The sequence below is a fragment of the Electrona antarctica genome, assembly GCF_951216825.1.
Source record: "Electrona antarctica genome assembly, chromosome: 20".
NCBI classification, from domain to species: Eukaryota; Metazoa; Chordata; class Actinopteri; order Myctophiformes; family Myctophidae; genus Electrona; species Electrona antarctica.
The window spans coordinates 7,421,185-7,438,592 of NC_136801.1; the positions used below are offsets into that span (position 1 = coordinate 7,421,185).

General features: G+C 43.5%; 1 protein-coding gene across 6 annotated transcripts in view; it reads right to left on the reverse strand.

Annotated features, from left to right (window-relative positions):
- The window catches only part of jph1a (junctophilin 1a), a 73,490-nt gene that overhangs the window by 3,827 nt on the left and 52,255 nt on the right, over positions 1-17,408 (reverse strand). For all 6 annotated transcript variants that reach the window (XR_013788423.1, XR_013788424.1, XR_013788425.1 and 3 more), the window contains 2 exons: positions 2,281-2,993; positions 105-201 (listed from right to left, as the gene is read on the reverse strand). Coding sequence is in view for 2 of the 6 variants with exons in the window: in XM_079489064.1 (XP_079345190.1) it covers positions 121-201; positions 2,281-2,993 (794 nt within the window). In the remaining 4 variants the exon portion in view is untranslated. The remainder of the gene's footprint in view (positions 1-104; positions 202-2,280; positions 2,994-17,408) is intronic.

Consider the following 17,408-nt stretch of genomic DNA (forward strand, 5'->3'; position numbering starts at 1 on the left):
GACACAGATCAAGTAGACAAAAATGGTAGTAACTATAATCAACATTAGTGAGGACCAAGATAGGTTGAATATGGGTGAAGTGGAAATTATGTGAATCAACTCACCTGAGTAACAGCATCATCATGTCAGGAAGTGGACAAATATTATGGCAAGGCCAATATTCAACAGCATCACCATGGCAACTAGGACTGAGTTAGGACCCTGCAACACATCATACACCGTGATATGAGAAATAATCACATGGAGCACATTAACATGAAAAATAATGACATGGACTACACCAGTAAGACGCCCTGAGGTTGAGAATAGGCATGTAACGATATATCGTATATCGATATATATCGATATTAATCCCGACGATATGAATCGATTCGAATTCGATTCATTAAAAAAAAAAAAATCGATTTTCTTTTTTTTGGGGGGGGGGGGGGGGGGGGGATGTGAAATGTGAGCTTTAGTCATATTCCATCATATTCAAGTGCTTTTGGAGAGAAATGATAGTCACTTTCAGTATAGTAGAGCACTGTAGAGGGGAGCTGTGTGTGTCTGTGACTGTGCCCAGGTGATGATGGTCGTTGATGCTCATCAAGGAAGGCAATTATGTTTCTGCACTGTCAAAAGTAATGCTACTTCTTTTGCAATGTAGTTAAATAAAACATCTCAGGGGGGAAGATACATTATATAAAATTAAAAAAACAGTAATTTTTCTTTAAAATATATATATTTTTAATATCGTGAAAAATCTTATCGTGAACCTCATATCGTGATACGAATCGTATCGTGAGTTGAGTGAATCGTTACATGCCTAGTTGAGAAGCATGCACCCGCCTGCATCCACCTGGGTGACCGCAGACTGCTGGGCGAGTGCTGGCACTTTGGCATGGGGGGGTCAGATCAACATATGGAATGAATTCTGTACTGGCCATATATGGAGCGTGTCTTGAGTGTACAGGGTTTGATGAGGTCAGATCAACATATGGAATTAATTCTGTACTGGCCATATATGGAGCGTGTCCTGAGTGTACAGGGTTTGATGAGGTCAGATCAACATATGGAATGTCAGAACAGGTCAGCTCCATATATGGATATCTAAGGGTGGCAGCGGGGGCAGTGTCTTGAGTGGCCAGGCCTTCATTTTCGGGCCTGTTGAGAACTCTAGTTTTCGCCGGCTGCCGGGTGCGGCTGCACTAATAACTTTGGGGCGGACCCGTCTAGAGTTTGAATGGACAGGTATCAGTCAAAAGGGAGAGATCGAAGAGGGTGGGGAAGGATCAACATATGGAATGTCAGAACAGGTCAGCTCCATATATGGAGATCTAAGGGTTTGAGGTTTGAGGTCAGATGTAGAGTTGCTGGCCAATATTGATGACATCAGGGCTTTCCATACTGTATATGGGCATTCCCATATATGGGCTTTAATATCGATGACATCAGGGATCTCCATCCCTGATGATGTCACGAGGCATGACCATATATGGAGAGTTGGAGATGTGGGGTGACGGACGGACTGACTGACGGGAAATGCACAACAAATGCAAACAAAGGGTTAAATTAATTTTGCATGCCACAAAATGTGGAACGCCCTACCAACAGTCGTAAAGGAATGTGAAACCCTAGTCTCCTTCAAAACTGCTCTCAAAGAGCCCTTCTTGGGTTTTAACCCATTTAGGCCTGACGTCAAAATAAAAAAAAAGTTCGCTCTGAAAGAATATATATTCAAAGATTTGTGCCGCATTTTCACGATTTTTCCAAAGCTACAAGCTCATAGCGCGCCACCGAGTGGCGCGCTACGAGCTTGTAGGTCTGCTATTTTTCAATAGCTAAAGTATAACATAATGCTTAGTTAAAACACCAAAAGGGGTTCCCGTCCAGAATGGGTTAAATCCTCTTAGCAGACCTTGTATTGAACTGTACTTTCCTGCGCTTTTTTCTGCAAATATCTAAATTTCTGCTGTAAATAAAGTATATTAAATCAAAAAAGGAAACTTGGGCCTGGGCCGGCCTAGCAGTCCAGGCACCTTGGCTGGTAATCCAGCATGACAGTGTGTCGCGGGTTCGAGTCCCGATCCCAACACATTTTGCTGTGTCTTCCCCCCATCTCTCTCCCCGTTTCCTATCTACCTACTGTAGTGTACATCTATCAATAAAGGCAAAAAGCCCCAAAATTATCTTGAACAAAAGAAAAGGAAGGAAAGTTGATTCCATTTGTACACTCTCAGCGTTATGGGGGTCCATGCAAAGAAAACCACCGAACTAATACCTTGTTGCCGAAATACTTACTGTGTCCTCTGTCAAACTGTCCGCCATCTCCATGCTGGATTTCTTTGAATCCATGAGGCTCTTTGGCTTAAGGGAATCCTGCTTCCTGAATTTGGGCTCGTTCTTGCTGTCCCGTAGGGGGGACTTCTGGGGGACCGGGGTCATGAGAGCCAGTTCCAATTCGGTTGGTTCTTCTTCCTCGGGTTCCGGTGGCGGGGCTATCTTTGTGGGCTTCACATAGTAACTGTGGTACTGGGTGTGGAGCTGGCCATTGGCCGGAGCCTGTGGAGGGTGCAGTAAGGTGGGCACCGGGGCGCGCTCCGGGGCGTGCTGCTCTGGGGCTTTTGCAGGTTTAGGTGGCGCCTCCTCTTGGTGAGGGGGGGCTCTGTTGGTTTCGTTGAAGGACGGCCTCTCCTCTTTACTGACCTTGCGGTTAGGCCGCTCATCCTTATTACTGATCTTGCGACTGGGCTTCTCTTCTTTGCTTGCCTTTTGGGAGTGCTTTTCTTCTTTGCTGGTTTTGCGGCTAATGCTGTTGGCATGCAGGCCTTTCTTTTTAGAGTGGGGCGAAGGGGGAGGTGACAGCTCTGTGGAGGCTGCCGGCGGGGAGCGAGGAGGGGTGGTGCCTTTGCGGTAAAAGTGTGGATCTTTGGGATCTTCCTCCTTCTTCTTCTCAACGGGAACCTCCTTAACCTCCACGGGTTCCATGAACTGTTGGTTGATATAGTCGGGCCCTGCAGAGACGAGGGAGAGGACATATATGAATAAAGTACTTAATACACTAATAGAAGAACCTTTACCTGTCACAGTCAGGTAATGAGAATATAATAAATATACAGGGCCATCAATATTTAAACATCCTACTGGATCCTCCTGAGGTTCAGATGACAGAGGAGATTACTGAACTCTGAACAAATGTCTAATCTGTAATATCCAACATCCAAGACCTCAGATGCGAGAGCTATGTGATGTTGACTGCTGCTACCTGGAGAGGTCTGTAATGAACTATATGTTCGGAGGATTTCTTCAGTCTTCCCTCATGCCTCTACCCTCTAAACTTGTCTCGTTCTTGGGCGTGCGACACTGTGATCCAAGCTGATTGCTCAGACCACACACACAATCGTCATCGAATTGAATTGTGAGGGCAGTGCCAATGCATGCACTTCTGTGTGTATAATGTATCTGCCATTTCAGAGAGAGAGAGAGAGAGAGAGAGAGAGAGAGGGAAAGAAAGAGTGCGCACGCCACAGGTGAGGAAAAAAAAGAGTGAGGGATATACACATACACACACATGCAAGTGTGTGGTAAATGGTAAATGGTAAATGGTGCATATAGCGCCTTTATCCAAGGCGCTTTACAGAGATGCATTACATTCACCCATTCGCACACACATTCATACACCGATGGCAACGGAAACCATGCAAGGCACCAACCAGCACATCGGGAGCAATTAGGGGTTCAGTGTCTTGCCCAAGGACACTTCGACAGTAACTCTGGGGGAGCCCTGGCAACCTTGCGGTTACCATCCAGGCACTCTACCCCTGAACCACCGCCGCCCCGTGTGTGTGTGTGTGTGTGTGTGTGTGTGTGTGTGTGTGTGTGTGTGTGTGTGTGTGTGTGTGTGTGTGTGTGTGTGTGAGAGAGAAAGAAAGATAGATGAATGTATGCACGGACACAGCAGCTGTCTCACAAAGGACAGCTCCTCTATGGTCTGAGTGGTCATGTCACAAAGGACAGCTCCTCTATGGTCTGAGTGGTCATGTCACAAAGGACAGCTCCTCTATGGTCTGAGTGGTCATGTCACAAAGGACAGCTCCTCTATGGTCTGAGTGGTCATGTCTCATCATCACTGGCTCTCTGTATTATCAGTCCCTTGTTTTCTTAGAAAGGCGCTTTGTTGCTGTCCATCCATTATTCTCAACACCCCATCGACCAACACGGCTCACTGTAAGAGTGCTTGATCTCAAGGTGCAATGATGCTTCTTTTATGTCATTATCTGCTTTGATCCCTAAAGCAGTCGGCCGAAGCTCATGGAACTGCTCTCTCTCTCTCTCTCTCTCCCTCTCTCTCTAAATCTACAACATGTAACTGTGAGGAAAACAAACGTTTTTTTTCTTCTTTTTGTTCGGTATTAAATAATTCATATTTATTAGATACAATAGGCTGTCATTATGTTGTTCCGTTTGTGCCACTTGTCACTGCTAAATTATACGCCATGTCAAAGTGACTCAGTCGACTGACAATACAGCTTTGTCTGTGAAACTGGATTGGAATTGGATGGTTGCGTCAGATATGCAGTCCTACCGCAACAGACAACTGGGTCAATTGGGTACATGTTAGACATTTTTAATTAGAGAAAGATTTAAGGCACCATCCATAATAATTTGTTATACACCCAAGGAACCAGTGAAGTCACCTGTGCAGACCGTCGTGCAGTCTCCTCTAGGAAGTATCAGGCTAACTTCAAGTTTGGAAGGGAATAAGTACATCCAATCCCAAATCTACATAAACAGTATTAACAAAAAATGCTTTGGGCTCAATGCTCATAAGCCCAAACAGTTTCCCGGCTGCCGGGCATTCCTGAATTGTTTCATAACCACCATAGCCAAGAAGACCGACTACAAAGATGTGGGAGATGCTGGAATATCTCTGAGGCTTAAGCAATCCTGTGAGGCCAATTTCACACCATAACTCGATAAGAGTTGGGGCTTCGTTGGAGGGTCTGACCAGTTTCACTCTGTTTGTGGACAGATTCTTCTCAGGGGATCCAGGCATTTTTTGGATGCTTACACTTATGCGCATGCACGCACACACACGACCCACGCACGCACGCACACGCACGCACACACGCACACACGCACATACACACACAGCAGCAGCAGCAGCATTGGCACCCAGTCATAACTACTTAAACTACACCACTGCCCCACAAAACCACAGACTTAATGCAATCCCGCAAGTGTTTGATCTAACCTACATCTGTTGTTTATCATCATTTAAACGAAGGCTTTATGTGCATTTATTTTTTTACTGCTACATGTAGATACATATGTGTAGTAGGACCCATCATAATTACGGGCCATATTGCAATTTTAAGTGCAGAGGAATGCTGACCAGGCAGTGATTATTCCCTCTCTATGTTCTGGAACTCAATTACCCAGACAGTACGGCGTTTCTTTCATCAGATCTACTTAGTGGAGTCTGCAGTCCTCCAAAGAGGGTAATTTGAATAGGTCTTCTATCAGTCAGAGAACCAGGAATAACGTAGGAATGACTCAGCCCATATAAACACGTTCGCTAGATACATCTGAAACCCCGTCAAACGTCAGCACTTGAAACGATCACGTGCAGAATTCGAATGCCACGATGAGGCATGCATATAAACCTCCACGTGATATGATAAGATAAGGCATTGAGTAGGGCTGCGAATCTTTGGGTGTCCCACGATTCGATTCGATTCCGATTCTTGGGGTCACGATTCGATTCAACTCGATTCTCAATCCAAAAACGTTTTTTTTTTTTAATTCTAAAGCATTTTTTTTCCAGATTCAAAACTATTCTCTATTCAAAATGATTCTCAATTCAATACTACAATACAATACAGCTGTGCTGAACTGAAGTGACTAGTACTGACTACAGTAACTTGAAAATGACTGAAGACATGATGGTTACTGTGATTAGGGTAAGCTTAAAGTTCATATCACAAACACCATGTAGTGAAAACTCCTGTAACTGTAAGCAAAAATCTTAAAAAAAAAAAAAAAGATTTTTGGAAATTATGAATCGATTTTGAATCATTCATAGCGGGAATCGCGATTCTAATTCGAATCGATTTTTTTTGACACCCCTAGCATTGAGACAATTTCCAACCATACCCAAAGTTCTGCTGAAATACTGTATATAGTATTATATTCTAACACCAGACCACACTAGCATGTTAATGCTCGGCTTGCTCGCCATCTGTCATCTCCCTCATGTCCTCTCTCTTGCCTTGCTCTGTCTCTCTGTTACCTCATCACTGTCTCCATGGCATCAGCAGAGAACACGCTTTTGTTCTATAGCTGCAGATGTAGGCCCTGTTCATGTCAACCACTCTCAACCTGGTGTCCCTATTCTGGGTATTCTGTGACGCATTTTGAGCTTGTAGATCGGCTGTTTTCGGTATTCCTTAAATAGGTCTTAAGTGGTTAATCCACGGCACATTTTTTATGCTCCGGGGCACTCTTAATGGGCACACACACACACCCTTACAAAACGTGTGTACATACAGTGTGTGTGTGTGTGCGTGTGCGTGCGTGCGTGCGTGCGTGCGTGCGTGTGTGTGTGAATGGGGGTGGTAGAGTGGGGAGTAGACTACACTCCGGGCAGTTATCACATCTGTTGCCATCGTGAATGTCACACTGACCATGAGCTTAAGAGGGACATTGTTTTTTTATCATGAAAACGTTACGGTTGTCAAGTCCAGACTCAGCCACAAGACAAGTCTTCTTACCTGCTGCCCACATACAAAATAGAAAAGGAAGACGGGTGACATTTTATACGGTCGCTGTCATGCAAATAAATGCAAAACAACTGACAGTCAAAGGCTCCTGAGACATGAATAACAGGACATGAATGATAATAGGCTTACATGTGTTTACATGCTTGCACATGCAGCTTGCAGTGGTATATATATATATATATATATATATATATATACACACAGTATACCTAAGGGAAGCTGTGTGTGTTTGCGTTTCATAACTACGACAATGCTGCATGGCATGGATATGTCAGGAAATCATTGTTCCAAGTGGTATAGTGATAACTACTGTATGCTAACATGCAGTGGTGGACAGTGGCAATTAAGTACATTTAGTTGAGTACTATTAACCTATTTTGGGCGGGAACCCCTTTTGGTGTTAGCATTATGTTATGCTTTAGCTAATGAAAAATAGCAGATCTACAAGCTCATAGCGCGCCACCGAGTGGCGCGCTATGAGCTGGTAGGTCTGCTATTTTTGAAAAATCGAAGAACGACTGACATAGAAACATAGCTTTTTCAGAAAACTGTCAGGATGTAGAAGACATTTTTAGAATCTGATCTCAGGTCAGAATGGGTTAAAGCACAACTTCAGACATTTTCATATAATTGGGCCTTGATAAACCTCATGATAATGAGAAGGAGTGAGTGTATTCTCCAGCAGTGACCGGAGAAAAGAAATATATATTTTCTATCAATTACACACCACCACATGAAGCCTTGAATTCATGGAGATTGTTTTGTTTTTGTTGTATTCTTAAGCCAATCATTTGATGACCGCCTCAAATGCAGGTTAATCAAATGATTGGCTTCATGTGGTGTGTAATTGATTAAAATAAGTACAGTAAATATATCCTCTTGCAATCTCAATGTATGTTAGAAATGGACTGAGTATAGAAATCAACAGGTCGACACTGATGATAATAATAATGGACATTCATGAATGGACTGGAATATCTAGGTTACTTGTTAAAGTTGCTAATGATGAATAAGAACCCTTACAGTGTGACTGCATTTCTATGTTTTTCTGCAAATAAAAATTAAGTTAAAAAAATAAATAAGTACAGTATTTGTTTGGGTGAACTACTCCTTTAGGTAAAGTTTTTTGAGTATTTTTTTTTTGCTGGCACATGTCAAATAAAAATATCGTTTTACTTTTGCCTCTACATTTATAGGAAGGGACTCTTAGGACCCAAACTTACGAAAATATACTGTAGACCTATTTCAAAATATATAGCAGATCTACAAAATCGCAATGTGTCATGGCGATACGAGCCATTTTAACTCATTTAGAAAATTATTTTAATTATTTTAGAAATCTATCTATAAATTCCCCAAGTCTAAGTGTGTACGTATGTGTGTACGTCTTTAATCCACGTAACTCGAGAACCGTTCGCCCCACCGACTTCAAATTCGACACACGCGTTTCACACCCCCACAGGGAGTGCAGTGGCCGGTTTCCCAGAACCACCACAAAAGGCCTCTGCCCGTACTCTGGACAGGGCCTCTGCCCAGGGTCCATATACTGTATGGAGCCGTTCTGACATCACAAATCTGCATAGACACATATATGGGATGCGTAAAAGGGACACATACAGTATAATAACTGGGTGGGGCATGCATTTCCAACTTGCATCGTTCCAAGTAGGCCAGTGCCCAATGGGCACCGCTCTAGTGTTCTAAATTTCAATACAGCAATGCTCATATACATTCTTGAGTATATACTTTATCCACCACCACTGCTAACATCAGATGCGATAAGAGTTAATTGATCGTGAGGAGGAATTTGGTTGTTACATTTGTCTGTGTATTAGCGTCAGTTCTCTCCTTTCTCTGCATGGTCATTGGGCCAGTGGGGCCGTGGCCCAGGGGCCCTTGGCTCTCAGAGGCCCTTCGGGGAAATTGGACCGCGCTGTGCTAAGTTTGACGCCCTGAAAAGGACTCCTGAGGCCCTTCATTGGCCATTGATCTGGTTAAATTTAGGTTAAAAACATGATAAAAGCACGGAAAAACACAAAAGTGTTGCTCACACGCGCGCTATGGGGGCCCTGCAAAAATTAGCAGCCCAGGGGCCCTCGTGGGGGTTAATCCGTCCCTGGCATGGATATCTTTAATGCAAGATGCATGACTCAATTAACAGGTATAAATCCTGTTAATTTATCTTGCACTCCTACTCACATGGCCAGATGGACGGGGGGGGCTGTTATACTATACGTTCACTCTCACACATACACACAGTACACGAAAACATGAGCGCACCCTCAAAAACACATGTGTGAACGCACTAAACTATAGGTCCCACACTCAACCTATTTTGACCTGAGATCAGATTCTAAAAATGTCTTCTACATCCTGACAGTTTTCTGAAAAAGCTATGTTTCTATGTCAGTCGTTCTTCGGTTTTTCAAAAATAGCAGACCTACAAGCTCGTAGCGCGCCACTCGGTGGCGCGCTATGAGCTTGTAGATCTGCTATTTTTCAATAGCTAAAGCATAACATAATGCTAACACCAAAAGGGGTTCCCGGTCCCGCCCAGAATGGGTTAATAACCATGATCTCAGTGTTCATAATAAATCCGACTGATTGTTGTCCTGTTCTTTATTTTCTGAGAAGGATAGCAAAGACAGTGACCTGGAATGGCTCTTTCACATGCGATGGCATGTGATTCAGGGTGATATGGCTGATATGGGGGTTGATATGATATGAGGGTGATATGGCTATACTATACTGTGTTACTGGAAGACTTAAACATGTGATTGAGGGTGATATGGCTCTACTATACTGTGTTACTGGAAGACTTAAACAAGGTATTTATGAGTCAGTGGTTTTATTTCAGCTTACCCAAGTGGAATAAACCCACTTTGGGGATGTGCTGTGCTATCTGGTTGGCATTAACTCTGAGAGTTAATCAAGAAAATCACTGATTTTCACTGACTATGAAGTGTTTATAGTTTTGGAATGAGATGTACATGTTTTGACTTTTTGGACTTGTTGAATAACTTAAAACAAACCCTGCCAGCTGCTGTCCTCCATTAAATAAGCCAAGATTTGCCACTGAATATAAAGCAGCACCTGTTCACGTCCGACTTTGGCACTGACAACGCCAGGCATTTACGGTGCCACCTGGTCTGAGTGTACCTTGACTGGGTCAGATAGGGTTGGGGCCACGAGAGCCCCACTGGGCCTCTCTTCTCCACCCCACCCAGGACGGTGGGGGTTCAGAGCTGAAGGAAGGGACAGCTGCTCCCCGTCAGCCCTGTGGATGCGAGAGAGCCCAGAGAGGGAGCACCAGAGAGAAGCTATGCGACCTCTCAGTGCGCAGGGATTCCAGTTATGTCTCCATTGGACCCCAGCGACCACACGTCGACTCCAAGTATAGCCCCGATTAACGTCACGACATTAGCCACGCCCGCAAAAACCCCACCGTTGACCCCCTCCAGGGTGCTGCGTGCAAACCAATCATAAAGGTCAGCGTCCTTTTTCCTGGTGACCGGGGGGGGTCCCCCTTCATTTTTGAACTTCACATGCCCAATCTGGGTGATAATCTGCCATGAGTCTGAAATGTCAATTACAAACAACATGGGGTTTAGGCCCCAGGGATGTTCCCCTATAGGAGTTGTTATATTGCTGTTTGTATGGGAGTAAGTGAGAATATATTCACTGTAGACGTAGACATCGAGGAAGCACAGGAGATTAGAGAGGGGAATGTCACCGAAAGTTCATTTCGATGGAGGGCACTGGATTAGAATGGCTCCCCTCCTGCAATTTCAAAAAGTTTGAAAAGTTGACCTCAACCATTTTTGAGGGGCGCTAGCCCCTCCTATATACAGGTTTATTTTTTTCTTGGACAAAATTAAAAACGCCATTGACAATGGACAGAGTTTAATGTTTGTTTTGTCACTAACACAAACATTAAATACCATTAACAATGAACAGAGTTGGCCTGGGCCATGGCTCAGTGGTCCAGGCACCTTGGCTGGTAACCCAGTCTGGCAGTGTTCCGCGGGTTCGACTCCCGATCCCGACGGCCTTTACTGCATGTCTTCCCCCCATCTCTCTCCCCATTTCCTGTCAGCCTACTGTCTGTCCCTCCATAAAAAATATAAAATAAAGGCGAAAGCCACAAAAAAAAACATGTTTGTTTTGTCCTCGATGTTGTAAGATGATAAGAGCGCCCCTCACTTCACACGGGTGTGATTTTTAACACCGGAAATGATGAGATGCTCCTAACATGCTGTCAATCTACACTCACAGTCAAAATCACATTATCATAACTGAACAGACTGAATAAGGGTATGGGGGATTGGGGGAATGAACAACAGTAAATGCCTAGAATTAAGTAATGTAACATGCATAAGTAATGTAACATGCAATGTCGATTTTATTTTATTTTATTTGTGTCTGTTTGTACTGTATGTTTCCTTTTTCTGTATGTGTTTGTCTTTCTTTTGTCCTTGTTCTAAAATTAATACAATTTTAAGTGATAAAAAAAAAATCACATTATCATAAGGTCATGGAGTAAAAATGTTTTATTCTGTGGGGAGTTTCATGTATTTCAAGTATGTCACTGGTGGTATTTACTAAGCCTGGAAGCTGAAATGGGTCGACCTGTAAATAGCTAGGGGACCTCATTTACACAAAAAATGTCAGAACAACTCGTTAACAAACCAAGAAGTAGGCTGCTCATTAATCCCCAAAAACTTTCTTAATGTTTGCAAGTTATTTATTTTCTCCATTACAAAAGTATGAACGACTTGAGTGTTTTACAGTCACCTCTCCTGTTTTCGGTGTGGCTTACCGGCCTCGTTTACACAACTGAATGTCTAAAGAGGACATCTCGTCATCCAGTATAGGCTGATCTTTCATTCATTGATGTGACTTATAAGGCAAGGACACTGTCCTCACACACACACACACACGCACCCGCACGCACGCACAGTCGCACACACACACACAGTCGCACACACACACACAGTCACACACACACACACACACACACAGTCGCACACACACACACACACACACACACACACACACACACACACACACACACACACACACACACACACACACACACACACACACACACACACACACACACACACACACACACACACACACACACACACACACACACACACACACACACACACACACACACAAACCTGGAGCTCACCAGGCTTGCCAAGCATGACCGCCTGTTTCCACAACACAGAGCAGGCGGATCCTGGCGGCCTGGCCACCTCCGGTCATCACATCTCTGTGTCAGAGAACAGGGACACACACGCTTGAATGGCTGCCATTGTCAATCTATTAGTCACCCACTATTTCATGGTGTCTTTTTGGCGAACGCCCAAGGCCGACGAGATCATAGGCCTAAGTTTAGTATGCCCACTGGTGTAGTGCACCACTAGGGAGAATACTGAATACTGACATGAGACTGGTATAGTGCACCACTAGGGAGAATACTGAATACTGACATGGATCCATGCAGTGGTATAGTGCACCACTAGGGAGAATACTGAATACTGACATGGATCCATGCAGTGGTATAGTGCACCACTAGGGAGAATACTGAATACTGACATGGATCCATGCAGTGGTATAGTGCACCACTAGGGAGAATACTGAATACCGACATGGATCCATGCAGTGGTGTAGTGCACCACTAGGGAGAATACTGAATACTGACATGAGACTGGTATAGTGCACCACTAGGGAGAATACTGAATACTGACATGGATCCATGCAGTGGTATAGTGCACCACTAGGGAGAATACTGAATACTGACATGGATCCATGCAGTGCATGATATGGTTAAGAGCAACATCTTTAAGTAGTATAGAGAAGGAAGACGCAGTGGCGTTTCTGCTGGTTCTGAGCCTATAGAGCGTCGCAGTCCCGCCCCCTTTCATGACGACGCCAGGCCCAGGAAATAGTTCCCAATGCATTTTTCCCATAGTCATTTCAAAAAGTATTTATTTAAAGACCTTTTAAGCGTCGTACGAAGCCAACTCGAGTCGTGACAAATCATGACAACACACACAATATTTTGGACCAAACAAATAATTACATAGAAGAAAAACAACAAAAAAAGTGTTAGCTTGCCGTTCTTTTCTACTTTCTAATTCTTTGTTTGGCCCGAAAAATTGTGTTTGTTGTCATGATTTGTCACGACAAGAGTTGGCTTTGTCCGCGGCGTAAATGTCTTTAAATAAATACTTTCTGAAAAGTCTATGAGGAAAATGAACGGGGATTTCTTTTCTGGGTCTCTCAAGGGGGCGGAACTGCGACGCTCTATACTAGGCATGATGGAGAAGTTGAACACATGCTGTGCTTTTATACACAAGCTGGTGGCAATATGTTATATCCAACGTCCCTAAAGGTCCATTCTTAATTACATTACACATGTCAAACAAAAACGTAATGCGTGATTACATCAGCAGGTACTAACCAATTTCAATCAATAAAATGATGACTGGCACCTGTCTATCCCATATAGCTCAGTGGTCAGTGCCTCTTCCACACGGAGCTGTTGCTAGACCAGGGGTGGTCAATAATCTTTCCCAAGGAGCCAAATGAGGAACAGAAAAGGTTTTGGAGGGCCGGGCCAAAAGGCTGAACTCAATTCTGCATAATATTATATTATATAATATATATATATAAAAAGCAGTAAATGCTTAGTAGTCCATATTTTGTTGAAACCTCTGCATTCGGCATCCAGCTTTCTTTTTTAGCACAGACATTTTTTAAGGAGTGACAAGGAAGGTAACAGGTTGTCAATCACACAAAATTCACGGCAGGACACAGATGGTGATTGCGTGCACGTGAATAAACAGGCTTCAAAATAAAAGCAATGCAGTTTTAGTCCACGCATAAGGTAAAATTAGAAATTGCTTTTTATTTTCTGTGGCACGAAATCTCCTGTTAAAAACGGGAGTTCTTCATGGATTTCTACAGTTGTTACCAGTGTTGCCATGTCCGCTTGTTATAAGCGACTTGGGGCCTGTTTTTCATTAAAGTTGCTTGAAAATATTGGTAGTTATAGTTGCAGGTTGTTTTTTTGGGCTTGTTTCTAAAGTGTAGTTGCTTATTTAGGCTTGTTCCCCAATGTTGTTTAAACCTGTGATTCTGCCAAGGACCCCCATGTATCTGTGCACACGGACCCCCATCTGAAAAGGTTTTTATTTTTTATTTGTATAAAACAAAAACTATTTTATTTTCTCATTTCCAAGTAACCTTTCACGGGCCGGTCAGAGTCAGCCAAAGGGCCGTATTTGGCCCCCGGGCAGTGTAAAGCCGTGTTCACACCGCCAGAAGCTGGAAAAATAAAGCACGCTAAAATGATTTTCAAGCAGCTTTGTTCTCAGAAAGTGGGCATGCTCAAGGTAGCTGTCACTCAAGTCGCGGCTGGATTGTCCTTGAGACAAGATAGAAAATTAGGCAGTCTGAACATAAACGTAGACGCCTATTCTGGCTCTGGGGTAGCCTGGCTAATAAGCCAGACTCAAATCACACTGTCGTGTAGTATTTGAGTCTGGAGATGCTGTGTATGGATCTTGTTTCCCGGGGGGCGGGTTCAAACATTTTCTCTTTGACGCAATTGGTCAAAGCTACTGTCAGTCAAAGGTCTCAAGCATTGAACGTCACTGTACCAAAGCCCGCCCATATTGCATACCGTGTCCCGATTGGCCAGTGGCCACACCAGTTCTCTGGTGTAGGAAATGGGCGTACAATTGTGCCTCTCCAGACCGTGATCCGCCGACAGGCAATTCTTTTTTGCCAACGGCTGATTCGGTCTGGCTTATTAGCCAGGCTAGCTCTGGGGTGCGTGTCACAATTGAAGGCATCAACATGCAGGCTTGTGATGGACATTTTCCTCAAACAAAATACTAGTCCAGTAGACACGATGAAGAAAATCCCACTGTTCTTAAAGCTGTGGGAGAGGGGTTTGACCGAATAACCACGAATAACCATCCAAAGTCCAAACTAATGATCCATAATGTACATAATCATGGATAAGTGGTCAGGACAAAAAGGCCTTTTCGGGGAGGGGTCAGAATAAATTGGTTATTCGTCTCAATTGACGTCATCCACCGGCCATTGTAATATCTAAAAAACAGACTGCAAGTCATAGGCATGTTCTGTATCCGCCACTGTTTGGTACCTGTTTTAACCCATTCCGGGAACCCCTTTTGGTGTTTTAAGCATTATGTTATAGCCTACTTTTAGCTATTGAAAAATAGCAGCTCTACAAGCTCATAGCGCGGCACCGAGTGCCGCTCTACGAGCTTGTAGATCTGCTATTTTTGACTGAGGGACTGCCATTGGATTTTTTTTAATTTTCGTTTTTTCATGTCATATGAAAGCAGGGAATCATAGCTTCAAATTGACATGTGTTGTTCAGTTTGACCCACCAGTTTTGGAGATATGGCTTATAGAGTAATGTCTTGCAGAAAACAGCGAGTTGAGAAAACAGGCTTGAAAGGTTCACTTCTGTAGTCTCTAACATTACACCTAGCTACTTGTTTAACATGTTCAGCGCCCCCTGCTGTTCATTTGAAATGACCGTATGGAACCAGCTATATCCCCTATTAGCGGGGGGGCGGACTTGTAAGAAATCAGCAAGATTTGGCTTTTGGTGACTAGTTTCTGAATTTCTATGTGGTGTTAGGTATGGGTATAAGGATTTCAAAAAGCTGTGCAAACGCGTTGGGAGCGCCCCCTAGTGGTCTGTTTGCACAGACTCAAATATTGCATGCGTATAGGTATGGTTGAAAACCAAAGTAATTGATGAAAGAGATTTTGTTGGATGGATTCTGTTACTATTGGGTGTGCTAAATAACCATTCAAAAACCATTGCAAACTAATTTGGTTCGCCCCCTAGTGGTCTGAATGAAACCACTATTAGATATGTCAGTATATGGTTGGAACCCCAAATAATTGATAGAAGAGATTTTTTAATGGATTCTGTTCTCTTCTATCAATTATTTGGGGTTCCAACCATATACTGACATATCTAATAGTGGTTTAATTGCAAACCGACCACTAGGGGGCGAGCCAAATTAGTTTGCAATGGTTTTTGAAAACCTTATGCCCATACCTAACACCATGCCAAAATTCAAAAAGTAGTTACGAAGTGCATATTAAATCCCAGTTTATAGGCATTTTAGCTCATTTTAGCCACCGTGGACGCCATCTTGAAAACGATGCCTTTCTGGTTGTTCGTTGTTCCTAATATTTTAGTATGTTATTTAGCATACCCAATAGTAACAGAATCCATCTTTTATCAATGATTTTGGTTTTCAACCATACCTATACGTATCCAATATTTGAGTCTGGGCAAACAGACCACTAGGGGGCGCTCCCAACACGTTTGCACAGCTTTTTGAAATCCTTATACTCCCTTGGGATTGTGGGTGGGATTGTGGGTAAGTGCTACGGGCCATGATGGAGTCTGAAAAGGTGGGTTTTCAGACTACGGCGGAAGATTGGGAGTGAGGCTGCAGTTCTGATTGCAATGGGAAGTGCATTCCATAGTTTTGTCCCGGCGTTTTTAGTGACGGTACTTCCAGCTTCCCCGCATTGGCTGATCTGAGTGAGCGGGAGGGTTTGTAGGGTTCGATCATACTTGCAAGATATGGGGGAGCCATACCTTTGGTTACTTTGAATGCCAGCATCAGAGTTTTGTATTCTGTGCGGGCAGCGACCGGGAGCCAATGGAGGGAGCGGAGATGGGGGGAGACGTGTGAGAATTTTGGCTGGTTGAAGACCAAGCGGGCTGCGGCATTTTGGATCAGTTGAAGAGGTTTAAGTGCACATGCCGGTAGGCCAGTAAGGAGGGAGTTATAATAGTCAAGTTTTGACAAGACTGTTGTCTGGATTAGGAGCTGGGCTGATTCCTGGGTGAGGAACGGTCTAATTCGTCGTATGTTATAGAGTGTAAACCTACAGGATCGGGTGACAGCTGTAATGTGTGTTTTGAATCCCTCCTATCCCTCCTACACACAAACACTGGGTTGTTGTGAAGCTTAATTAAAAAGTGAATGAAAATATTTCTATATAGAAAGGATCAGGATAACTGCAATTCTTTATGTTTATATTTTTATGCATGTTTATGTTTAAACATGCCAAATGTAATGCTGACCATACGGAGGACTTTTAAGTGACCATAAGGTTTCGCACGATCCCTGACCTTCTGTTCTATCCCTGACCCTAACCATGATAACCTGAGCTCATTGACCAAACATTCTGAAGTCCTGTCAGTCATTCCACTGTAAAACCTGTACCTTGTAAACAACTAAATAGAGACGAGCTGAAACCCAAACCTCTCAGCTATTGTACAGTGTGAGCAATTCTCTCTACAGTATGTGAAACCTCCAACAGAAAATTAAAACATGGTAAGTGTGCATTACTGCAGCAAATCAGGGGCCTTTATGTGCAACACTAATACAAAAGCAATAATTGTATTTTAAATCAAATAAAAAAACAGAATCCCCCCCCCCCTAATTCAGTGGTTCTTAAACATTTTTATGTCAAGGACCCCTAAAGTGATATGTATTTGGCCCGTGGACCCCCATAAGAGAATATTTGTGTAAAACAATTCTCAACATTATTCAAAACTAG